General features: G+C 53.1%; 1 protein-coding gene across 5 annotated transcripts; it reads left to right on the forward strand.

Annotated features, from left to right (window-relative positions):
* The first annotated feature begins 815 nt into the window (after nt 1–815).
* Nucleotides 816–25,912, forward strand: Ogdhl (oxoglutarate dehydrogenase L). 5 transcript variants are annotated; one of them, XM_021658122.2, is made up of 24 exons: nt 816–891; nt 2,757–2,825; nt 4,211–4,415; nt 6,005–6,175; nt 9,544–9,646; nt 10,006–10,121; nt 10,268–10,422; nt 11,280–11,426; nt 13,053–13,143; nt 15,219–15,398; nt 15,554–15,682; nt 17,141–17,320; nt 17,709–17,861; nt 18,451–18,553; nt 18,972–19,100; nt 19,974–20,124; nt 20,891–21,018; nt 21,697–21,875; nt 22,091–22,162; nt 22,244–22,369; nt 22,471–22,543; nt 24,112–24,275; nt 24,416–24,570; nt 25,243–25,912. In XM_021658122.2, the coding sequence occupies exons 3-24, from the start codon at nt 4,212–4,214 to the stop codon at nt 25,364–25,366; spliced, it is 3,033 nt and encodes a 1,010-aa protein (XP_021513797.1). In that variant the 5' UTR covers nt 816–891; nt 2,757–2,825; nt 4,211; the 3' UTR covers nt 25,367–25,912. The 5 variants fall into 5 exon arrangements, with proteins under 5 accessions (XP_021513797.1, XP_021513796.1, XP_060246862.1 ...); XM_021658121.2 differs by having other exon boundaries at nt 873–989; XM_060390877.1 differs by lacking the exon at nt 816–891 and adding an exon at nt 934–1,049.
* Nucleotides 25,913–25,973: the final 61 nt, after the last annotated feature.

The raw sequence follows: 25,973 nt of genomic DNA on the forward strand, positions 1-25,973 counted from the left end.
TGAAGGACCGCTGCTGCATTTCCAGCCATGGGTGTAGTGTGTTAAAGGCTATGGGGTATATACTGTATTAGGGCTACTTGCTTACAAATGAAGCAGAACCCAGAACCCAAAAACATAAGCAAAGCCACAAAACCCAAACAGGCAGACGTACAACAGAAAAACTGCCAACTGACAAACAACAAATCACTAATAAAAAAAAAAGTGAAGATTAAAGCAATAATAAAATATCACATTTGCTACTCTGGCAACACTGAGGTACAGGGACTTAAGAACCCTCTTGTACGGTCAGCGGGAGTAAAAAAATCCTGCAGAGGGGACACGGTTTTGTTGGCTTGAGAAAGCACGCACTTGCACCACTGGCCACGTGAGTCCCCCACCCGGACCATATAAATTGCAGGGAAATGTAATTGTTTGTGGCAATGGTGCTCTGAGTCGAGGGAGTACCAGGCCACAGTCCCTTAGAAAGTGAATGGGTAGTGTGATAAATGTTTTTACAAACTCCTTCATTCTTTCTTCAAAACAGCCTGAAGACAGCAGAACTTTTAATAGCGTTCCTATTTACAGGCTATTGAGAAGAACCATCTTCCCCCGCAAACACATATACACGTCTGCTTTATTCTGGTACATTCTCCTTAGTTTTCCAGTTGAGGACACTGGGGTTCCTGGGCCCAGCCGTGTCTCCAGTCACTCAGCCAGGGTAGGCCTGGGCTCTTGCTGGCTATCTGGAGGAGCCTGGCTCTTTGGGGTCCCACATCTAGTCTGGGATCTGGGGGGGGGGGCTCAGCACCTCGGACAGCGCAGGCCGCAGACAGGGCGGGGCGTCCACCGAGACGTCACGACGCGCGGAATCCCGGGGGTGCGCGCTCACAGCGGCCGTGTCACGTGACCTAGGTAATTGATACAGCTCGCTGCTCGCCCCACTCGGCGCAGTCCTCGGACCTCCAGCCCCCCCACCCCCGGACCGCGTGGCCCGGAATCTCGGCCAGCCGGTGAGCGCGGCGGCGCGACCCCCGGTCCTGCCAGCCGGCCCCTCTGCGCCTCGATCCGAGGTCCGGGGGCAGCGCTGCCTGCTGCCTTCAGCCGGGCTCCTGGGGAGGGGGTGGGGCAGGGGGGACGCGACCTTGGTCTCACCCTTGACTTTGTGCGGCGCTCCTTAGAACCCCCAGTCCTTTGCGCGTTTCAGCAGGCCAGTGCAGATTTCGTGGGAAGGAGTGACTTGCTGACAGTGGGGCTCCTGGCCCGAAGGCTACAGACCCCCTCCCACCCGCCACAGTGGCCTGGAGAGGAGCCTGCCTGGTACTCTTCCGGGGAGAGGGGCCTTGCCCAGGGCGGCACTGAGGTTGAGGAGATACACGGTAGCATCTGGCGGGACGGGCAAGCAGCTTCCAAGTCCCAGGTCAGGCCCCACACGTTTTTAACTGCTGTCTCCGGTCCAACTTGAGGCTGGCCAGATTCCTTGCTCAAGCAGTCTGCTCATGGAAGGTGCTTCTCAGGATGAGCAGCCCTGAAGCCCTAAGAGGCCTTACCTGAATGACCCCAAGGGCTATGCTCTGCAAAGACCCAGCTCTGAAACCCACAGCCCCAGAGGGTCCAAGGCCAAACCGGTCTGTGCTGCTCCTCTCCACATAGCCACCAGTAGCCTTCAAACGCCCCACCCACCCCCACCTTTGTACTTTTCCCAGTTCTGGGCTTTAGTTTGGCCTTTCCTCGCCAGGACCCCAACCCCGATCCCACCCTCCTGCCTAGCTCTTTGGAGCTCTGCCTTCTCCAGTCAGGCTCTGCTGCTGCCTGAGGTCTTGGGAGGGGCCTTTCCTACACTGACCTCTGCTAATTGATTTTCCTGAGAGATCCATTATGGAGCAGCCCTCTCCTGAGCACCACTGTGGGAGGCTTCGTGGCTGGTTGCCTGCCCTGGTTCTGGGGTTGGGTTGGGACTGCCGGATGACATTGTTCCAGAAAGGTGCCCCCGAGATCTGCCCACTAGAAAGTTACACAGGGCACATTTGGGGGGTCCTTGTTGCCATCGTGCTCTCTATGGGCAGGACTTAGCAGGGCTGACTAGGGCCCTGGCTGTAGATTTAGAGCCCAGCAAAGCTCTGGGGTCCTCACACTCAGCTGGCATGGCGGTAGGAATGGCTGGCCTCCCCTGCTGGGTTGGGTGAAGGCCATAGCAGTGTCTGGCTGCCCAGACTGTTCTGTGTTTGTAAAACACAGTGTTCCTACAGTGGGCCAGGCTGGATACAGCCAGGCATTGTCCCTATCTGGCCTGAACCGGCCCATCCCTCTGTGTGGGTAAGGCTGGCAGCTGGGGCATTGCCCCAAGGAGATAGTGAGCTGTCAGACCTTGGGACAGACAGCTGGTCCCTCTCCAGGGCAGCCTCCCACCTCTGTGCCCCTCTCAGGACGTTGGGCACCTTGACTCCACCACGTGACTGCATGGCCTTACTTTTAGTACAATCCATTTCCCTCGCTGTGCAGAATGCGGATGCTGAAGCCCCATGGTTATTTGGGTTCTCTTGATGTGACCCCAGCTCTCTGACCCTAGGGCTGACGCTCAGTGTTTTAGAAAGCTGCTGTCCCAGGAGGTCCAGGACAGGTTCAGGTGGCTCACTGTGGGCCTGGCTACACTAGCTCAGGGATTGAAGTGTGTGGGAGGGCATCCTGGGTCACCCGGGGATCGGAGTTCTGCCAGCCTCCCGCCCCCCGCATCCTTGCAGTAGAATGTATTTTCGAGTTATTAATTTTCCTCTGTTCAGACTCGGTGCAGGTCACCTCAGGAGACCATCCTTCCTTGACTGAGGAACTCACCTGTCGCTCTGGCTCAAGTGAGTCTGCCTGGGTGAGGGGAGGCAGTCCAGGAGAGCCAGACCTCTCCTTTGGTGGAACTCCAGCCAGCGGAGTCCTGACTTGGTTTAGCTGGTGGTAAGGGTAGGATGGAGTGGTGCAATTGGTGGACAGTTGGCCAAACACACCTAGGAGCATTGACTCAGGGCCAGTTCCTAAGCAGGACCTGGAAGCCAGTTATACCCTAGAGCATGCGTGTTCTGGGTTAATGAGCCATGTGAGGGGCCATGGGCTTCTGGACTCTCATGACTGGTTCCAGGGTTGTACTCAGCTTTGAAGCTTGAGCTACTCAGGCAGGAGAACATTAGTCAGTGTTAGTAGGAAGGTCTGATCAGTGCCAGGCTGAGGCTGGGCAGGGCAGGGCAGGGCAGGAGAGGACTTCTTGGTCAAAGCCATGGGGTGGGGCAGGACAACAGAGGTCCCACTTTACATGTGGTGGCAGGACCCTGGGGCAGTGGGGGCCTCAGTGGGTCTGAACAGGGAGAGGTCGCTGAGGATGTCTCTCCACTGAAAGCCTGCCCATCATTCAGGCTTCTTCCTCAGGAAAGGGCAGGTAATTTGACAAGCGAAAGGAACCCAGTATTGTCTTTCCTTGACCTGGGTGGCCTCCGGCCTCTAAGTACCCTGGGCTGACAGCTGCCTCGGGTGGTGTTTGTCCAGAGTGGGAGTTGCAGGCAGTGTTGGGGAGCCAGAGAAGGCAGCTGCAGCTGTTGGGCTGCCTTTCATCTGCTGCCACCACAGGGGACCCTCAGTCCTCACTTCTGTGAGGTGGGGCTGTTGTTGAGGCCTGTGTTCCTGACCTTTTGCCTTTGCCATGGAGGAAGGCTACCCTGACCTAGTATTGCACTCACAGGGTTCCTTCTGGCCAGTGATTAGAGAGAGACTCCAGAGATGGTGTCTCTTGTCCCTCTCATCTTTCTGAGCCTTTGCTCCCCAGTACCCTCTTCCTGCCTTTTCTGACCGTGTACAGCCAACCCAGTGCCTGGAGGCTCCCTGCCCCATTTCCCAGGTGGTAGACTCTGTGCCCCTCTGCTTCTTGAGGGTTACTGCCCACACATGTCCTGTGATCTCTGTGTGGGCTCCAGGGCCTGAGCTAGGTACCCTCTGAAGCAGGGTTGTTTTGTATGGGGGTAGCGGGATCCTGGGGCCAGCGGAGAGGGAACCTAGGCTGGAGGGAGGGGCCCAGGAGCAGAGTTTCGGAGTCTTTGGGAGAAGGTTACTGTAGGAAAGGAGGCTGGAAGAAACGGGAGTTTGTCATCTGAGTCTCACTGTGGCTTAGTCTGGGGCCACCGTTCAGTGGGACGAGCACATACCTGAGCTTCCTCTTGACCGTGATTTATGCTTCTTCCTCATCATCCCTGTTCAGAATGAGTCAGCTGAGGCTGCTGCCATTCAGGTTGGGGCCACAGGCCACAAAGCTCCTAGGCACACAGGATATCCCAGCGTTCAGTGGGCGCAGCAGGTCCTCTGGGCCACCGACTACCATCCCAAGGAGTAGAAGCAGAGTCAGCTCCAGTTACGTGGAGGAGATGTACTTTGCCTGGTTGGAGAACCCACAGAGTGTTCACAAGGTTGGCATCTGCATTCTGCATTTTATGGGAGGGAAGCTTCTGGGGTGGGTGGCGGGGAGGAGGAGGGAGGGATTGCCGAGAAGCAGCCAAGATCTCAGTCCCCGTGTTTTTGTGTCGGGGGTTGGGGGGGAAGGGAGAAGCTTCTTGCTTTCTTGCTGATGAAACTCTGGTGGGAGGTGGTCCCACCTGATGGACCATGAAGATGCCCCGCCCAACATGCCAGAGACCTGCCCTGCTTGGCTGTACAGAGTTCTCTCCAGATGGCTCCTAGGATAAAATTAAGAAAATAAATGCCAATAGATGTATCATCTGATAAGCTAATGCCCCTTGAGAACTAAAAGTGAAATGGGAGAAAAGTGAACAGTCACATGATCCAGATGCAGGAAGTATGAAAAATCAAGAGGTTCCTCTCAGCTCAGCACAGGATTTATTTTCAGTTTCTTCTCTTTCTGAGATTTCCTTTTCTGTAAACTTTTGCAAACGTAAAAGAATTTCTCCTCTGTTTCCATCAGAGTGACAGGTAACAGTCCTGTTTTGTTGTTGTTTTGTTTTTGATTTTGGCTTTCACTTGCCTCTTTCAGCTCTTTTCGTGTCAGAACATGAAGAGGCCCATTGTCTGTTTGTTTCTCTGTAGTATTCTATCACATGGAAGTCACCTTGTCCCCAGGAATAGACTTCTGATCCACCAGCTCTCTCCATTGCTGTGAACAGTGCAGCAGAGTACACACGTGTGTGTGTGTGTGTGTGTGTGTGTGTGTGCAGCTGACTGTAGGAAGACTTTTCCAACGTCTGAGATATGTGTGGGTACAGTTTTGATATGTTTTCTTAAATTGCTTTCCACGAGGATTGTTAACTAGTTTTCCCACCAGTATCACATGGAAGTGAGCAGAGGGAAGCAGTCTCCCCACCCCCACCCCACTGCTGTGGTGCTGAGAATGGGAGCCAGGCCATTGAGACCTGAACCCTCATACAGTGGAGACAGGCTTCTCCCAGGAGCCCGGGCAGCAGCCTCACCCAGGACAGCGCTGTCACTCTGCTGTCCTAGGACAGGAGTATCTGGGTGTGTGCATGCCTGATCTTGCATCTCTGTGAGGCAGCAGGTCCACACTTTCTCTCCAGCCCTGCCCCCCTTGCAGCACTTGTGGGTAGCGTGCTATATCTACCCTAACATAACATGCCCTTTCCCAGAAGACTGCATAGTTTTCAGGTTCTTCATTCATTTAGATAGCCAGTTGTCTGGACATCACTGTTTTTATGAATAAGCCTGAAGGGAGCATCTGGACACGCTTGTATAAGGACATTTGTGGATAAATTACCAGTCGTGGGATTACCGTCTCAAAAAAAATTATGCATAGATCTTGTGATTTGTGCCTGTCACAGGTGTTTCACCAGGGCAAACACCTGTCATAACTGAACCCACATCCTGAGGAGAGCTGGGCAGTATAAAGGGCCTGGGCTAGCAGAGAGGGCCCCCTGAATTGAGGCTCTGGAAAAGTCCCTTAGCACTGTGGTTCCCACCGACACTGAATGCTCTGGGGATCCCAGCTCTTCACGTCCTGACCTGACTGGGTTCTTTCTTCCCTGCTCAGTCCTGGGACAGCTTCTTCCAGAGAGCAAGGAAGGAGGCCTCTCTGGGTCCCGCTCAGCTGCAGCCCCCAGCTGTCATCCAAGACAGCAGGCCATCCGTCTCAAGTTGTACCAAGACCAGCAAGCTGGTAGAGGACCACCTGGCAGTGCAGTCCCTGATCCGTGCCTACCAGGTGAGAGCGAGGAGGAAGCGGGAGGGGCAGGGAGTCCGAGCTCTAATGGCACTTCAACTGGGAACCAGCCTTTGTTACATGCCGTGGAGAGCTTTTGAGTATGTTGTTTTGCTGGCCTGTCTGTTTCTTCCTGCTGTTTGTCCATCCTGCATGAGACGCCCTATGGACCTACAGGAACACTTAGTAGGTGATCAGCCGCATTTAGCGTTAAGTGACTATGGGGCGCTCTGACCCTCTATAGCCAGTCTCTAGTCTGGGTGTTCCAAGAATGGGGCTGTCTGCAGCAGGAGCTTCATTCCCGAAGATGGCGTGAATTAATGATGTACCAGATGCAGCTCCCCCGCCAGCTGCTCATTCTGGAGGCTTGGGCTCGCTCACACTGAGTCCCTAGGCTGGGCCCGGTCTTTGGCAATGTGTCTTGGTGATGGTCCATGTTCTCTGAACAGCACTAATTGGAGGGCTGTGCTGGTGTCGGCGCTGATACGGGTACAATCCTTGAGGAGCTCTGTGGGAACTGGTAGCAGAAGGCATTTCACAAGGGAAAGGTTCCACACAGAGGGTAACCCCAGGGGTCCCGGGCCCTTGAAGAGACTTGGTGCGAGGGAACGGCAAGCTGCTACATGGGCCTGGGAGTACCATGGCATGATCAAATGGAAACAACGTGCTATCTTCCACTAGGCACCTTCTGTGTGGGAGTGTGGAGTGAGCTCCCTGGGCACCGGGTGCTCAAGGATGATAGCGGCCTCTCCCTGGCCGGAGGACCCATGGGCAGCGGGCTACGGGCAGCACAGTAACTGTTGTACCAGTTGAGCACCCAAATAAACAAACAAACAAAAACCCCACCCGAACAACTCCAAAATCTAAGACTTTTTGAAGATCAGTGTCCTAAGGGGAAAACTCCACACCTAATCTCATGGGATGGGTCATATTCAGAACACAGGCGTCCTAGGAACATTGGTACAAAAGCACATTTCAGCTCTGCATAGAAGGTGCTGGTGAAACAAATGAACTTCACATTTAGACTTGAGTGCTGTCTGCAACAGATCTTATTATGTCTGTAAATGTCCCCAAATCAAGAAGAGTGTGAAATGCCAAATGCTGCTGGTCCCAAGTGTTTCCAAGAAGGGACCTTCCAGTTCATTGTGTTTTCTTGACTGGGAGAAAGAGGCAGAGTGATCTCATGATGGCCCTCAACAAGGAAGAAGGAAACAAGGAAAGCCAAACTAGAACTATATTGTACTGAGGTTAACATCCGGTGTGCTGCTTGATGGCCTTTATCTGGCCTTATCCCAGCATAGTGCTTCTGTGTGCATTTTATCTTTATCTTTCCTCCTATTAACTGACTTTCAAAAACACGATGTTGTTCTGTGCATCCTTCATAAGTAACCAGTGAAGGCTGTCACCATCCTCCTCCTCCTCTCTTTCCCCCCTTTCTCTTCACCATCTCTCTCCCCCCTCCCTCTCTTATCCCTCCCTCTCTCCCCCCTGTCTCTCCCTCTGCCGAGTAGGCTGGCTTTGAGTTCTCGATCCTCCTGCCTCAACCTTCTGATTACTAAGATTACGAGCCTGCGTCACCATACCCAGCTTTCTTCTTTTCATAGTTTCATATGAATGAACACTCTTAAGCGTATCAGAAGAATTCCGGGCTGTTGAAAATTGTGTACATATACACACTGCTTACTGTGTGTCCTCATTCTCAGCCCTGGCAATGGTTAGACCCCTCTGCTCTCTGGTCTAATATGCTCCAAGTCAATCTTGTTGTTGTTGTTTGTTTTTCAATACAGGGTTTCTCTCTGTGTAGCCCTGGCTGTCCTGGACTCCCTTTGTAAACTAAGCTGGCCTCAAACTCACAGAGATCCACCTGCCTCTAACTCCCAAGTGCTGGGATTAAAGGCATGTGCCACCATGCCAGTTTCCAACTCAGTCTTTGTCAGAGTTAGCTTCCCTTGTCTACTTGACACGTCTGGGAAGAGAGAACCTCAGCTGAGCAATTGCCCTGATCAGGATGGCGTGTGGCCATGTCTGTGGAGGATTTTCTTGATTGCTGAGTGATATAAGAGGGCCCAGCCTACAGTGCACAGTGGGCAGTGGGTCTCAGTTATCCAAGAAAGATAGCTGAGCAAGCCAGCAAGCATTGAGCCTTCTCCCCTGGTCCTTTTCAGTTCCTGCCTCCAGGTTCTTGCCCTGAATTCCTGGTTTCTTGATGGATGTGTAAGCCAAATAGCTCTTTCCTCCCCAAGTTGCTTTTGGTCAGTGTTTTATTATAGCAATGGAAAAATAACTTGAACAGTCTTGTATATTCTCCCCTTCCAGAACCATCTAGCTTCCCGGGAGTTCTGAGAATGTTTTTTATCAGTCTCGTAGTTGCAGTGATCAGAGCTGGGAAGTATTTGCTTTTTAGAAAGATAACATGCATTATGGATTTATTCTGATTCAGCTGTATACTTCAAATGCAGGACTAAGGGTCTGACCTCATCCATCTTATGCCACCATCTCCTTTCAAAGATGCCAACAATAGATGTTCTCAGAGATGCCAGTGCCATGGCTTATGTGATGTTTCCATAGCCCGCATGCAACAGGCTTTGAATAACAATTCCCCTCTGTTGCTACTGATTGGCAATAGGAGAGTTTATGAATTTCTCCCTGTTTGTCCTTAGGGAATATTCCATTGGTCAAACACAATCATTCTTCTCTGCATAGCTGTGCTGCTGTGGATGTATTACTGTTTGTTACACCTTATACTAGTGTTAAATCTTAATTTAGTTTTATAATTAAAATATTTATAAAGTTCCAAAGTCAAATCCTCAAAATAAGAAATTCTTAAGAGCCTGATTCTTTGAAATCTTATTCTTTCAATCCAATTTTTACAATTCCTATATTGTCCCATATCCGAGTACCATCATTTTTCATACTTTCTGGTTTCTTTTTAGTTTATGATTTCTTCTAATGCCTATACGTATTAATTTTTAAAACCCTCTACTCAACCTTTTAATTACAATTTTTTAAATTACTGCTGTTTATGTGCATGCACGAGGGCTTGTATGGGAGATTGTGGAATCAGTTTCACAGTAGCAGATGGAAATTTTCCTCACTCTTGTGTACATTTTCCTGGTTATGCCAGACGCTTTGGAAGTTTCTGGAAATTCACACTTACTGACAGTGTATAGTATATAGCTTCACGTATAGGTCTTTGTTTATTTTTGCCAGCCTCGTGTTGTATCTTTGAACTATCCGTCTGCCATCGGGGGATTTACAGGCGACAGCCCAGTAGGGTGTGTGATGGCTTGGAAGTCCGTAGCTGGAAGTGGGGTGAGCTCTGAGCCTTGGAATAAAGATCTGTCCAGCCTCATAATTTTCCCTCTTTCTAGATCCGAGGCCACCATGTGGCCCAGCTGGACCCCTTGGGCATCCTGGATGCAGACCTGGACTCCTTTGTACCCTCAGACTTGATCACAACCATTGATAAACTGGGTACGAGTTGGGAGTGTTCCCTGTCACCCTGGCAATGCCATGCCAGCTGGTGCCTGTGGCCCAGTGAGGAGCTTTTGGGGCCTGGAGCCTAGCTTGAGCCCAGTGTACCTCTGGGTCTGTGTGACTCCTTCTGCGTGGGTCCAGCTACTACTTACAGTGAGCCCAAGAGGGATGTGTTCCCACCTGCACTAGGGTTCACCACTTGTCCAAATCCACTCTCACGGTGGGTCCTCCCTTCCTCTTCTCACTGACCAAGGTTAGGGCTCCAGATAGGCCTGCGGGGTGGGTGCCGTGGGGACTGCTGGGACACTACTCTCCATCTGCGAGCCCAACCTCATTCCTTCTTCCTCTGCTTCCAGCCTTCTATGACCTGCAGGAGGCTGACCTGGACAAGGAGTTCCAGCTGCCCACCACTACTTTCATTGGGGGCTCGGAGAGCACGCTCTCCCTGCGAGAGATCATCCGTCGCCTGGAGGTGAGCCCGGGAAGGCGTGTCCGGCTTAGCTCTGCAGCTCTTGACCATTTGGGGAGGGGAGGAGGGTGCTTTCTTTTCAGTCTCAGGCTCGGGGACTGCCACCCCTCTGGCCGGCTCCTCACAGACTTTCCACCTGTCCCTCTCAGAGCACCTACTGCCAGCACATCGGCCTGGAGTTCATGTTTATTAATGACGTGGAGCAGTGCCAGTGGATCCGACAGAAATTCGAGACTCCTGGTGTGATGAAGTTTTCCAGCGAGGAGAAGCGGACCCTGCTGGCCAGGCTGGTGCGCTCCATGAGGTCAGCACCACCTGATGGATAGCCTGCCTGGCTGGAGGGCCATGCCTGGTACCCCTGGCTGGCAAACCAGCAGGGCCTAGCAAGGAAGGTCAGGCCGACTTGCTCCCACCACAGGGGGCCTGCAGAAGCCCTTAGGCAAAACATCGGGACTGTATGTTAATGTGAGCGGCCAGAGCCTCCTGGGTGGACTTGGGTGGGACTGCAGCGGGGGTCACACGGAGCATGGGAAGAAGTAAGTGTGGCTGTGGGAATGCCAATGACAGAATACTGTCCCTGTACTGTCCCTGCCATGGGTGAGTGTGATGGTACCCTGGCAGGGGCAGAGGAATGCTGCCTACTGATGCTTTGGCAAAAGGGGCCCTTAGAGCTACAGGGGGCTGGAGGCTCACCTGGCTCAGCTGCTGGCTGCTAAGTGATTTTCTGAGCAGCGGGGTGTGGGCTCAACTTAGGCATTTTCACAGTAGAGGTGTTCAGGCTTGTGGGAGGGTGGTGGGGCATCCTCCTGAAGGATTGTCTCTTGGTGAAGTTTGCTGTGAAGAAGAGAGAGTGTTATCAGGGAATGGGTGCCAGCTAAGGCTTTGGGAGGACTCCCAGGATGTCTTGCTGTGTGTGTGTGTGTGTGTGTGTGTGTGTGTGTGTGTGTGTTTTCTTTCTTTCTTTCTTTTTTTTTTTTTTTTGTTGTTGTTGGGTGAGTGTGACATGGTGTCCAGGACGGGTCCTGGACTGTACAGGAGGGAAGTGACTTTGTGCTTCCTGTGTCCTGGGCATTCAGCTTCCATGGCTTGTGAAAAGCCCCCAGGAACCCCAGATTCATCCCTTTCTAACCCTTCCCTTCTCTTCTCCCTTTCCTCACACAGGTTTGAAGACTTCCTGGCCAGGAAGTGGTCTTCGGAGAAGCGGTTTGGCCTGGAAGGCTGTGAGGTCATGATTCCTGCTCTCAAGACCATTATCGACAAATCCAGTGAGATGGGGATTGAAAATGTCATCCTGGGGATGCCACACAGGTAGGGTGTCTGATTTCCCCCTTGCCACCCATGCTTGCTTTGAGGAAGGAGAGGAGGTGGAAGTCCGGGTGAGGGGCATTGGTGAGGCTTGAGGCAAAAAGCAGAATGTGTTAGGGCCCTTGTCTGGGCTGTTCTTTACAGCAAGAGCCAGATGTTTGGCCAAAGCCTCACGTGGCCAGGGCCCAGTCAGGTGCTCTGGTCATGTTGCTGCTTTCTCCAGGATGGGCAGGACCTCGGGCTGTTGGGACACCTACTTCAAAGTCCTGTGGATAAACGTTGTCAAGGGCATGTGCTTAGAGCTGTGAGGGTGGATGGCCCTGAGTTGTCATCCCTTGGACATAGTCTGTAGAGATGGGTGGAGGGTCTGTCCCAGCTGTCAGGTGACTCTATGTCCCCCTTGATGAAGTCTTCAGAGTTTCGTTCACCAGCAAAGCTATAGGAGAAAGCTCTGCTGTGATCTAGAAATCTGCATGTGGTTGGCCTAGCATAGGACTGTAGTGCCTAAGAGACTCTAGACACATGGTGTGGACATTTTCTGTCTCTGCAGGCCAGCCAGGAGTCTGAGGTTCATCTGTCATGGTCCTTTGAGGGGTCAGGAAATGCTCGGTGTCTGGTGGGAGGTTAGGCAGAGCTGTCCCAGTAGTCACAGTGGCATGGGTCACATGGCCTCATGCCTCAGGCTATTAAAGATCAGGGGAAGGGGGCAAGGGAGATGGAGGTGGCTAAGACACCTGCTGGGTGGGCATTTGCCTGGAGGGCACTCTGATCAGAGGGGCCCTCCTGGGCCAGTTCAGGCCTCCACGCTGTGAATGTTAAACTGGGGCTGTGGAGGGCTTTGCCCAGAGCACTTGAGGAATGTTCTTTGGACCTGTGTGTGTCTGTGTGTGTGTGTGTATGTGTGTGTGTGTATTGGAGTTGGAGGTGGGGCGGGCAGAGGTCAGGAAACTGACCAGGAGGAGGCTCTCCCTTCTTGTGTGGAACTGGGAGTCAGGCTTAGGGTCACTGTTGCCCTGAGCTAATGGGCTCCGAGGACAGTTTTTTGAGTCTCTTGTATTCTTGTGAGGCTGGTGTCCACCCTGAAGTAACTACCTTGGATGGGAACTTCAGGCTGGGCTGAAGAATCCCCTCCATGGCTGCCTATTGTTTCTTCAGTGTTCTCCCCTGATCTGAGTGCTCTCTGCCCTGTCCTGCTCAAAGCTGTTGCTGGCTGGCTGGAGGGACGTGTGAGCAGCTCTGAAAAGTCTGAGTCTACTAAGTTCTATGTGTGTGTTGAGGTGTGTGTGTGTGTGTGTGTGTGTGTGTGTGTGTGCCAGGGTAATGGCTTGGGTCAGTTTTGTTGTTGTTGTTTTGTTTTGTTTTTTTCTGGGAGAATGAGTGGGGACATCCTAGGTGGCTTCCTGCCCCTTCCCCAGAAGGCTTTCTGAATTAATGTTCAGGGAGTCTGCCTGAAGGAAGCTGGCCGACTGGAACTATTCATGCCCCTGGTGTATTGAGTCAGGATGGGAGGGTTGGGCCTTATATGGTTAGGCCAGCAGGAAGGGTTCTGATAGGTCCCATGGCAGGTAGGGAACTATGTAGGAGGGTGACCATGGCGTCAGGTGACGGCCCAGGACATTTTGATCTTAGGGGCAGGCTGAATGTGTTGGCCAACGTGATCCGCAAGGACCTGGAGCAGATCTTCTGTCAGTTTGATCCCAAGCTGGAAGCAGCAGATGAGGTGGGTGCCACACGCTGGTCCTGGGTCCCGAGAGGGCCTGGGGTTTGGGAGGTAGGCTGGGAGAGTTTGGGACCTGAGCTCCCCAGGCTGGCAGACATGGAAAGAGTCCCAGGCTGGGATGCTTACGGAAGGTCCCTGAAGCTTTAGGGAGTAGGTGCCGCATTGGATAATCCAGGCCCACCGTACTGTTTCCAGCTAGAGAAACTGCTTCCCAGAGAAGGGCAGGGGCCTCTCAGAAGCTCCTGCCTTGAGATTCTGTTGCTGAGACTCTGGGCACACAGTCCTTTGATCAGCCTCAAATGGCTTGTTGGCTCCAGAGAGGCATGGGTGGACCGATAGCTTCCCGTGTCCTTGGTCCAGCAGCCAAGGACATGCTTTCTTGCTCCCACCCTGTGGCTTGCATGCCAATGAGGCTCTTGGCCATGCCAAGCCCTCGGCCTTCCTGCCCTCCTTCTCTCCATTGTCTTGTTCAAGGCTGGATCTGAATTTCCTGATCTGTCTTTCATTCCCTCATCTGGTTTCTTCGCTTTGTCTCTTTTCTGGCCTTTTTCATACACACCCCTTCCCCTGGTGTGTGTTTGTGTGAATGTGTGTGTGGCGTGTGTCTGTGTATATCTCTGTGTGTGTGTGTGTATCTTTGTGTGTGTGGTATGTGTGTGTGCGTGCGCATGCACTGTAACCCCATGTATTCATCCGTGTCTACGTGTGCATCTGTTTTCCTTTCAAGAGCGAGGGGAGGACCTTTGTCTCCAAGGCCTTACCACCCAGCACAGGCTGGTTAGAGTAGCTGGTTCAGAGCTGACACATGGCCCTGGGCCCACATGGCTGCCTTCTAGCAGGCTCTTCCTGTATCTTGTTCATGTCACTTGGCCGCCTTCACACTGTTTGCTCCTCCATAGAATCGTCACAAAGACACCTGCCCCAGAGTGAGGAACAGAAGAGAGCTTTCGGGGGAACAAAACTGAACTTTTTGGCTGATGGGCACTTTTTAAAATCTACCTTTTTTTAAAAAAAAAATGTAAATATTGTTAGAAGGAAAAATAGAAATTAGAAAAGAAATTGAACATTATTTAAAGAAAATTTGATGCAATGAAGTGATTTTCTCTGTGATACTTCCTTCCTGCGGCGTGTCCGTGTGTGCTTGCCTGCATTTGTGGTGAGGTGTGTTCTCTGCAGACACATGTGTTTGTCCAGGAGCCATGAGAACAGCTCGGGGCACTGTGGGTACCTGGCTGTTTCACTCGCCAAGTTGTCACTGTCCCAGCACGGAATGGGCTCGCTTTGTTGGCGTCTCGCAGCTGCGTGTTCTGTGTCGGGGCCCTGCCTGCTGTCACGAGCACGTGCGAGCACATGACTGTTGCTGTTAGGAGGTGTCTGAGAAGTGCTGGAGCGGACACCACGGAGCCTCCCCTGGGCCCTCCCCCATGCGCCTCCCACAGCTGTTCCCATCTCTGCATGTCCTTTGCCAGTAGGATAGGTGCAAAATTGTGTTTTTAACATATTTTTTTTTTGATATGAATGAACTGAGTATTTTGACGCTCAGTGGTTCTTGTTCTGTAAAGTCCCCTTCATAGCTTTTGTTCATTCTCTGTGTAGCCTCGGCTGTCCTGGACTCGCTTTGTAGCCCCTGCCTCTGCTTCCCCGAGTGCTGGGATTACACATGTGCGTTCCCGAACATTTGTTCACTTTTCTTGGGACTTTACTAATTTCCAAAGCCACTTTGTGTATTGAGAGCAATTAGCTCTTCCCCTGCATTTGACGGATCAGCTTGTTTTCCCCCTTGGTACTGTGTCTGGATTTTCTTCCCTTTGCCAATGGAAGATTGGTCCCGGCTTAGCTGTCTTTCTGCATTGGAACTTTATATGTTGTTTAGGACCTAAGCTTTCTCTGCTCCCAGATCCTAAAATACCCTCCAGCACTTCTGTGCCTCTGAACTCATTGGTGTGAGGAGTAAGGTGGCCATTGAGCTCTGGTACGCTCCAAGAAGCCTGGCAAGTTGGCTCAGCATGATCATGGGCTGCCTGTCTTCCCCCATGGGAGGTGGCAGGTTCATCATATCCCATCTTCACCCTCAGGGCTCTGGTGATGTCAAATACCATCTGGGCATGTACCACGAGAGGATCAACCGTGTCACCAACAGGAACATCACGCTGTCGCTGGTAGCCAACCCTTCCCATCTGGAAGCTGTGGACCCTGTGGTACAGGGGAAGACGAAGGCAGAGCAGTTCTACCGCGGCGATGCTCAGGGCAGGAAGGTGAGCTTGTCTGGTCCATAGGGTGGCGCCTGAAGGTTAGCCTTTGGGAGTAGGGCTCTGAGGGACTAGACACTGAGGGCATGGATCCTGAATGGAATAGGGCAGGCTTCGTAGACTTCATACAGGATCCTGCTGGCTTATCCCCTGCCATTTAGGTCATGTCCATCCTGGTCCATGGAGATGCCGCCTTCGCTGGCCAGGGTGTTGTCTATGAAACCTTCCATCTGAGTGACCTGCCTTCCTATACCACCAACGGCACAGTGCATGTTGTGGTCAACAACCAGGTAAGAGTGTGGGCTCCATGCCAGGTTGCATTCATTGAAGTCCAGCCTGTGGGTCGGTGGGAAAGGTGAGGCAGCCCTGATGTTTATCCCACCGTCCTGCAACTTCCCAACGCACACGACTTCAGGTAGAGAACCAATCCCTAGCCCAGCATGGAACCCCAGGCCGGGAACCCAACCCTAGGCCCCAGCCCCGTGTCCTGTCTGAGAAATTGATAGAGGCATAACACGTACATATATGTGTTGTACACACATACATTTATAGATAGTTTTTTTTTTTTTTCGGGACAGGGTTTCTTGGACTCACTTTGTAGACCAGGCTGGCCTCGAACTCAGAATTTCGCTTGCCTCAGTTGTGCCCCACCGCACCCAGCTTATAACAGTTTTATAACCACTGTACCTGAGGTTCAGTACATCCATAGGCTCAGTTGACTATTTCAGACCATGTGTGTTGCTACCTGCCTGTCATTCCAGCACTGGGCTTCATAGAGAATACATGGACAGTTTGAACTATATAGTGAGCTCTGTCTCAGAAAATCCAAGGAGAAGGCTTGTCTAGCACATGCAGGCCTTGGGTTTGGACCCCAAAATCATACACACAAAAGTAATCAGAAAAAAAGCCACTAATTCTGTACAAAACATGGATAGGCTTTTTCCCCCCTTTTTCTCTATAGTATAGTGACTGTTTACATTATACTAGGTGTGTGACTAAAGGTATAGTGACAGATATAGCTTGTATGCATATACTGTAGAATTCTGTATCTGAGCCGGGGGGGGGGGGTGTTCCTGAGAAATACTCTCACAGGCACTTGGAGACACCCGTATTTAGCAGCATAGAGGATGTGGCCAGGATGGAAGGGACACAGCACGGGGCCTGTAGGTCACCTTGAGCTCCCCTGAGCACATTGGTCTGGGTTGGCAGTCATGTTCTTCTCCTTCCAGGCAGCTGAGGTTAATACCAGTTAGAAACCCCGTGTTCTCTGCCTCATTTGCGGCAGCATTTAATCTTTCTTGAGTTTTGCTCCGAGGCAGGACTTTAATAAGACTTCCTTATAGATGCACTGAGGTTGGGAACCGAAACATCTTGCCCAGAGCTCCACGTCACTTTGGTGGATCGAATGCCCAGGCCTAGGTACCCGCACAGCAAAGGGACTGGTAGAAGCTCAGCATAGCCTCCCTGCTGCTGCCACAGCTGCCTCAAAGCCAGCTGCTGTCACGCACCCCTTCATGTCTCCTGTGTGTCCTAGGCACCCTGGCACAGCCCCTCCCCAACTCCTTGACCTGTCTGTCACCATCTGTCTAGCCCAAAGTAGGCAGGGATCTGGGCACAGTGGTTTATGCCAGTAGTTCCAGCTACTCTAGAGGCTAAGATAGTAGGATTACTGGAGCCCGGACCTAGTGAAACCCTCTCTCAAAAAAGGACGCACATAGGGGCACATCTGGCTTCTCCTGCTCTTGCAGATTGGCTTTACCACAGATCCCCGAATGGCCCGCTCCTCACCTTACCCCACTGACGTGGCGCGGGTGGTCAATGCACCCATCTTCCACGTGAACGCAGACGACCCAGAGGCCGTGATGTATGTGTGCAGCGTGGCAGCCGAGTGGAGGAACACCTTCAACAAAGACGTCGTTGTAGACCTGGTAGGTCTGGGGTCCTGACTGAGGCCAACGCAGGGCTGGGGTAGGTGGCTTATTCCTGCTCTGCTGGGTATGATGGTATTTGGGGGTGCTGGAGCCAGGGTGGGATGAGTAGTCAATTCCTGCCTTGCCAAGAAAGTCAGGTGTGTTTGAGGGTGCTGGTTCTAGAGCCATGCTGGTGTGCCAAGCTGGTTAGAGCTTCAGCACTAAGGGCTAGAAGTGCTTTTAGACTGAGAGCTAGTGTCAACCAAGAACCAGCCACCTGTGCAAAGGCTGGGGCACAGAGCATTCATTCAGAGACAGGTGAGAACGGGTCCTTTGGGATGCTTCAGGTTGGGGCCTGCCTGCATGTGCCCGTAGTAGGGACTGAACCCCCTGGCCACCCGGACAGGTCTGTTACCGCCGGCGTGGCCACAATGAGATGGATGAGCCCATGTTCACGCAGCCGCTCATGTACAAGCAGATCCACAAGCAGGTGCCCGTGCTGAAGAAGTATGCGGACAAGCTCATCGCTGAGGGCACGGTCACGCTACAGGAGTTTGAGGTGAGCAGGCAGGACTTCTGGGCACTGGGACAAATGTCCTCTGTGTCCTTAGAGTAGGAACGTGGGATGGCTGCAGGTGACATCAGCCTGGTGCTAGACATTGAAGATTTAAAGTAGTAGCTGATGTTCCTTGTCTCCAGAAGTCCCAGGTTTTAACAGGGCACAGGATTAAGGGCATGGTTATAGCTAGGCGTGCGCTGTGAAGTGGGAGAAGACCAGTTTCAGACCGGAAAAGGGTCTTTCTTAGGGATGTCCTGTAAGCGTCCCCTAAGAGGTTATGCTTACATTGGGATCATGCCCGAAATTGTCTGTGGACATGTTAGAGCCTCTGAGAACAAGGTCTGAGTCTCTCCTCTGTCTCCCTGGCTCTCCTTCTGGGGCACATGCCAGCCTCATCAGGCTTTGGAGTATCTGCCCAGGGCCGCTCTGAACTCTGAGGTTGAGGCCTCTGACCATGCATCTGACCTATGAACCAAGGAATAGAGAGTTCTAGAACTTCGGGATGGAGACTGGGGCTTTAGGTCTGGGCTGACTGATGCACTTGGATGCCTGATCTGTCTGTCTGTCCACACCTTCCTCTCAACTCTAGGAAGAAATTGCCAAATATGACCGAATCTGTGAAGAGGCATATGGCAGGTCCAAGGATAAAAAGATCCTGCATATAAAACACTGGCTGGATTCCCCCTGGCCTGGTGAGTGAGGCATGCACACCTCAGCCATCCCTTGTGAGCATTTGTGGAGGAACAGGGCTGCGGTGGCTCTGGAGAGCAGCCACCGCAGACCTAGAAGCTGAGGCTTGTCCCTGACATGCAGGTGTGAGCTGCTCCTGCAGGTAGAGACAGGCAAGTGTGGAGGAGGTGGCATTAGAGCGGTGTGGCCACCTGTGCCTTGCCAGGCTGCGTCAGCTATGACCTCAGCGTCCAGGGGAGTGCTGGGCCAGGTGTAGGAGCTATGGCTGTGGCTCTTCATCTGTGTTGGGCCCCAAGGGCATGCGTTGATGCCTCTGGGGGTAAGCCATCTCAGCTGTTCTATCCCTGGACCCAAAACTGCCTGGGGCTGTTGGGAGTCCCATCACCACGAGGGTATGAACAATGGAGTCTGTCCCCTCAGGCTTCTTCAACGTGGATGGCGAGCCCAAGAGCATGACGTGCCCAACCACGGGCATCCCCGAGGACATGCTGACCCACATTGGCAACGTGGCCAGTTCTGTGCCCCTGGAGGACTTTAAGATCCACACAGGTAAGGCTGCTGTTTAAGCTCCCACACGGTCACTCTCAGAGCTGACACTGTCCTGTGGGGAGGTTTGGGATCCCAAGGGAGACAGGGCTTGTGGCACGCTCCTACGTAGCCTCTTGGTGTCCTCATTCGGTTCTCAAAGCTTCATGTGGGCCCTTTCCATCTTACCAGCTTCTCTGCCAGGATGTGGAGAGTTAGGCATTTGTGGACACCACATCCCAGCTGGGTGCCAGGGTGAGGTCCTAGATTGGTACCTTGAATCTGCAGTTCCTAGGGTAGCCCTGGGCGATGTAGGAGATCAGAGACATGTAGGAAAACAGGGAAGCAGGGGCCTGTGTGAGGGTGTAGGGGAGAACCTGGAATGTAGTTAGAATTCTGCTGGCAACGAGAACATGGCTGTGCCACTAGCTCAGGCGTATGCCAGAGGTATGTCTTTTGAGCCCGGCTAGTAGATGGTCACTGACTGTAGCCCCTTAGCTGTGGCCACTGGAGTTTCTGTTTGAGAAGCTTGGAGCCTCGTGGCTAGAGTGGCAAGTTTGTGTCTCCTCTGGAGAGCTTCTGTGGGCACAGTTCTCTCACAGTGTGCGTGAGGCCCCCACTGCAGGCATCCAGACTTCTGCAGTCTGCGCGTATTGCAGGGGTCTTGCCGAGGCATTCATTAGCCTCAGTCTCCTCTGCTGGAGAGCAGGGACCGTCCTCCAGGAGTTGTTACTGCTTCCTCCTTTGGAGAGGAAGCCTAGATCAGCCATGATCTGGCAGCAGGGGAGGGGAGGAGACTCAGTAGGGACCGCCTACAGCCTCCGCTTTCTCTCTGAGCACTCGCCCCAGGGTCCAGGCCTATGGCTGAACCATGCTCCCTGGGTCCCCTTCTGACAGGCCTCTCTCGAATCCTGCGTGGCCGTGCAGACATGACCAAGAAGCGCACAGTGGACTGGGCATTGGCAGAGTACATGGCTTTTGGTTCCCTGCTGAAGGAGGGCATCCATGTGCGGCTCAGCGGCCAAGATGTGGAGAGGGGTACATTCAGGTGAGGCTGAGGCAGCCTGGGCCCTGCTCCCCTGGACACTCGGCAAAACACAGCATCCCAGGGTTAGTGCCAGAGATTCGAGGTAGACCTGGCTCGGTCTCTTCGGGGAACCCCTGGGAGGAGAGTTGTCTGGCTACATCCACAGCCCTGGCCAGGTTTTTAGATGGCTACTGGGTCCCTTTCTGGTTGGCCCAAGCTGGTGGTCATTTGTGGCCCTCAGGAGCCTTTATTTCTAATTTGGTGACCACTGTTAACCCCGCGCTTCCTGCTTCGCTTCTTGAGTGAGGACTCATATTTCTTTCAAGTTGGTGCCCTAAATCTTCAGAGTCTTCACTCAGTATCATGCTCATTGGCTTCCAGGACCACAGGCCATTTTTCTATTCCCCAAGCTCGTTTCTGCCAGCCTTTTTTCAGCTTGGGATCCAGGCAGCCAGCTTGGGGTCTCAAGCACCACCTCGCTTCTGGGCGGGTCTCGCTGGTTCCCTCTGTGGTTGAGCAGCTGAGACAGGAGGTGCTCTAACTGGCAGATCTAGGTCCGGCACCCTCATTTTTCTGGATGGGCGGCTGGCAGGCAGGAGGCAGTGCTGGTGAGACAGCGGTGGAGAAGGGGCATGTTGCTATGGCAGCCTTCTTGGTGTGACCATTCCTTAGGTCCTTACAGGTTTTTCTGGGACAGTAACAAGACCTGCCTATCTGCTGCTGCCCCTGTCTGGAGTAGGTGACAACCTACCTGCTCTTGTCCCTATCCTGATTTCTCTCTCCCCAGCCACCGACACCATGTTCTTCACGACCAGGAAGTTGACCGGAGGACATGTGTCCCAATGAATCACCTGTGGCCTGACCAGGCCCCCTACACCGTGTGCAATAGCTCCCTCTCGGAGTATGGGGTTCTAGGTGGGTGGGGTGCCTCAGGGTCTGGGAGGGCAGGGAACCTCAGAGATCGGGAAAGAGGACAGAGATACCAGGATGGCCCTGAGGAACTGTGGTGGGACCATTTCTTTCTAGAGACATTTGGAAGATGAGGTCGTGTCCCTCGTGGTCCAACAGGCATCTCAGGGAAGGGCTGTTTGCTTTGTGTCTTATATGACACCTAAACTCTTTCCTCTGGAGCCCAGCCTCAGACAGTCTGGACAGAGTCTAGTGGAGTCCATAGCAGTACGTAGCCACTGACCACCTGGCACGAAGCCTGGCTGTACCCCAGGAACCCTGTGTTGAGGTTCGGCTGTGACTCCACAGGGACATGCTTACCTCCTTCACTTCCTCTTCCTGGTTCAGGCCCACATACGGGGAGTTGCCTCTGGGCTTGTGCCCGCCCTTTCTCAGGAGCTTTGCACGAATTTTCAGGGGTCTTTCCGGTTGATGGTCTATGTAGTGTCCACAGGTTGTCTTTGGGATAGATTCCTGGACCACATCAGGCTGAACATGGCAACGTACAGTGTACGAGAAGCATGTTTCCACGTCCAGGAAGACATGGTTGGGACTGGTAGCATAGGGAGGAAAGGCTGGGTTTAACAGGAGCCACTGCTCCTTGGTGACCTTGCACTGAGCTCTGTCTTGGTGTCCTTTGCCTAGGCTTTGAGCTGGGCTACGCCATGGCCAGCCCCAACGCCCTGGTCCTCTGGGAAGCTCAGTTTGGTGACTTCCACAACACAGCCCAGTGCATCATCGACCAGTTTATCAGCACCGGCCAGGCCAAGTGGGTGCGGCACAATGGCATCGTCCTCCTGCTGCCCCATGGCATGGAGGGCATGGTGAGGGCTGGAGGCCCTTGCAGGCCTAGCCTGAGAGGGGTGGGGCCGCCCCTTGACCCCTTGAAGAGCTCTTTAGACCCCTGGGACTTGTGAGCCAGACTTGCGGACAAGCCGGGAACATGCATAGACAGGGTTAACCTGCCCCTTGAGGCCATCTAGGCAGCCCAAGCCTGAGGCCTCTGCAGGCTCAGTCTGGGCCACTTACGTGTTTTCAGGGTCCGGAGCACTCCTCAGCAAGGCCAGAAAGATTCCTGCAGATGAGCAATGACGACTCAGATGCGTACCCAGTGAGTGCTTCCTGATGTCCCCAGGCGGGGCCTGGAGCCTGGGTGTGGAGTGTCCCTCCTAGCCACCAGTGTCCCCTGCAGGTGTTCACTGAAGACTTCGAGGTGAGCCAGCTCTATGACTGCAACTGGATTGTGGTGAACTGCTCCACGCCAGCCAGCTACTTCCACGTGCTGCGCCGACAGATCCTGCTGCCCTTCCGCAAGCCAGTGAGCTGCCCCCAGCCTCTTAGCACCACGGCAGTGCAGGGGTTGGGGTGGGGAGCCATAGGTAGGCGGGGGCTACCGGCAGCCGGCTTTTTACCTTCCAGCTCATTGTCTTCACACCCAAGTCCCTGCTGAGGCACCCGGATGCCAAGTCCAGCTTTGACCAGATGGTGTCCGGTATGTGCCAGATCTGGGTCTGTTGGGCCTCTTTTATAGGGGTGGTGACCTGTGAGATCTAGTGGATGATGTGTGGTTTCTGTCCCTGGAGCTTCTTTGTCTTCCCAGCTCTGTCTTCATTGGCCCTTTAGCAGCTCCTGTCCTGGTTTTTACCTGCCACAGTGTTGGGAGATTGGTACCTTGGCTAGGTCAGATCACTTGGAATAAGTTCCAGGGGTCCAAGGAATTGACAGGCTCTTAACTAACAGTGAGGGCTGCAAAGAGACAAGACAATCATAGAGCGGTGTCTGACTTGCTGAGTTCTAAGGGTTACTATCTCTGCCTATCTATCTGTCTATCTGTCTATCTATCTATCTATCTATCTATCTATCTATCTATCTATTTATCTATCTATCTATCTATCTATCTATCTATCTATCTATCATTTGTCTCTATCATCTCCATCTATCATCTATCTATATCTGTCTCTGGATCTATATCTGTCTGCCTGCCTGTTTGCCTGTCTGTCTATCCATCTAACCACCCATCCATCATCTCTATCATCTAATCCATCCATTTGTCCATCCACCTGCCCATCCATCCATCCATCCATCCATCCATCCATCCATCCATCCATCATCTATCTTATTTTCACACATGAGCCAAATAGACATTACTGGGAACCTGGTTGCCCTCTCCCAAAGCACTCAGCTTCATTGACCTGAAAATCAGGGCCAGGTAAAGCACATGAAGACTTGAAATGTGCCCTGGAAGGGAGCCATGAAGGCACAAGAATGAAACCCCATAGCCAACAGAGCAGATCTGGGTTGGCTGAGTCCTGAGTAGTTGAGACAGGGTTTAGCCAGTCAGGGCCTCAGCAGCGTGGATAGTTGTGGGCTTTGTTGTTTTTGTTTTGTTTTCATCTGTGTGTGTCCACTGTGGGAAGGCGGCTAGAGTGAGTGGGCTGTCAGAGCTCTCCCAGTGTGGCTGGGCCCGGGGGACAGCAGCTCTGTCCCTGCACCTGGCAGCAGTGGCCCTCTGCGCTCCAGTGTCCTCAGGACATGGCGATACAGGCGCATCGCAGCAGCTTCCTGGGGAGCTGCGCAGCGTGCTGACTTCAGGAGGGAGCAATGGCCAAGGCTGGGAGGTGGAGGCTCTGCTGCAGGGTTGGAGGAGGACGACTGTACTGTGGCCTCTCAATAGCTTCTCACCCCGGCACATGGGGGCTGAGTGCCATGCGTGGTGTGGGCAGAGTGGGATCATCTCTGGAGCAGAATGGCACTGTCATGGGTTCCTCATGTTATCTTCTTTGTCCTTCCTGTCCTCGCCATTCCTGTAGCCCACACCTTGCATGTTTGTGTTCCCAGGGCTCTGCTCTTGTACACAGACCTGTCTCTGCTCTCTCCCTGTGACAGCTTAGGGTATCATCTGTCCTTTAGTCCATCTTGGGGGTCAAACACTGTCTAATGTAAATGGCCTGACCTGAATCGGCTCAGTAGCCCGGAAGAACTCAGGGAGGGTTGGGGTGCTCAGTGTCCCATTGCCCTTCTGGGTGCTCATAGCCCTGAGGTACCTGGTCCATCCCGTAGGAACAAGCTTCCAGCGGATGATTCCTGAAGCCGGCCCTGCGGCAGGGGCTCCCGAGCAGGTCCAGCGGCTCATCTTCTGCACAGGAAAGGTGTACTATGACCTGGTGAAGGAGCGCAACAGCCAGGGCCTGGAGCAGCAAGTGGCTATCACACGCCTGGAGCAGGTTTGCTGGGCACTGAGCGCTGGTAGAGCTGGACAGGTCAATTCACCAGGCCCTGGCGCTGGGCAGTGTGGGGCGTGACTGCTGAGGCCCTGCACACGCTGTCCCTCCTTAACCGTGCCTTCGTATCTCCACCTCCTCAGATCTCTCCATTCCCTTTTGACCTAATCATGCGGGAGGCAGAGAAGTACTCCGGTGCTGAGCTGGTGTGGTGTCAGGAAGAACATAAGAACATGGGCTACTACGACTACATCAGTCCGCGCTTCATGACTCTCCTTGGCCGCTCCCGGCCCATATGGTACTGGGCTAGACAGCTCACCTCTACCTCCCACCTCTCCTTGGCTCTTAAACCTGGCAGTCCCATACTGGCTGATCCTGCCTCATTGGTGCCACCCAGAACTAGCCCCTGCCCTCCTCAGGCAAGTGTGTAAGTCCCTATAGGCTCTGAGCTCGGTCTCCAGGTTAGCATATCAGGGTTGGAGATGTTGCCAGTGTGACCTTCAAGGATAGTAAGCCTAAGTGTTCTGTGGCCAGGATCAAATTTCAGACCCTGTTGTGTGACTCAAATCTCCCACCTTTAATCTTAGTCCCTAGCCTTGATGCTGCCAGAAAATGATAGTATTAGCTGTGTGTGCAGGCCAGCCTCCTGAGGTACCTGAGGTGGCAACCACTGGTACTCTGGGTGAGCATCTTTGTCTTTGAGAAGATGGGGCTGGGGTAAAAAAAATGTAGAAAAGCCAAAAGGGTGTTTGCTCCCAAAGTCTCTAGGGTGTGGCACAATTGCTGTCTTCATGGTCATGGAGCCTGCAGCTTCTCCCTGTCTTGCTGCTGGGTCGCTGAGCTTGTAGGCCCACGGTGCATTGAGAGGACTGCCCAGGCAGGCAGTCTTCCTCCTGTGTGTGACCCTACAATTGTAGAAATACTGTGCAGCTAAACCCAGCCCTTCCTTCATCTGACTCTCCCCCTCTAGGTATGTTGGCCGGGAACCGGCAGCCGCACCAGCCACTGGAAACAAGAATGCTCACTTGGTGTCACTGAGGAAGTTTCTGGATACTGCCTTCAATCTGAAAGCCTTTGAGGGCAAGACATTTTAGACCGAGGCCAAGGATGCTCAGGTCTTGCTGAGGGAGGCTTTCAGGAAACTCTGGGGCCCCCAGATGAGCCACACTCGTGTAGCAGTTAGGACCACAGAGTAGCACTGCTGGTTTTGATCTCTGTTATTTCAGAGTTTGTCAGGACCAAGACTTAGCACCCCTTAGGGGCAGGGGATGCGGCTGTATTCTGTTGCACCAGCCCTGCTGACCTTTCTCAATTTTGGGGGGGTGGGGGTGGGGGTGGGGGTGGTGCTTTTCTTAGCTGCTCTGGTCTTGTTCCAGAACAGCCACAGGAGCTGTGTACCAGCGCTCCCATCCTGGCAGACTCAGTTGCTATTCACCCCATTGTCTTCATGTGCAGATTCAGAGATGCCCTCCTCCGTGATCCCCTCCTCTGTGATCCCCTCCTCCGTGATCCCCTCCTTCGTGATCTTGGAAGCAGAGATTTCAGCTCACTCGCTCTGCGAGATGCAGTGAGATGTAGCACAAACGTGTAAACCAAAGTAGGAAACCAAAGAGAAGAGGAATAAAGATACGCTTCAGAGAGATGTGTTCTCTTTTCATGCTCTGCACCCGGGGGGAGGGATGGCTTGGGGGGTGGGGGAAG

The sequence above is a fragment of the Meriones unguiculatus genome, chromosome 9, assembly GCF_030254825.1.
Source record: "Meriones unguiculatus strain TT.TT164.6M chromosome 9, Bangor_MerUng_6.1, whole genome shotgun sequence".
NCBI lineage: Eukaryota > Metazoa > Chordata > Mammalia > Rodentia > Muridae > Meriones > Meriones unguiculatus.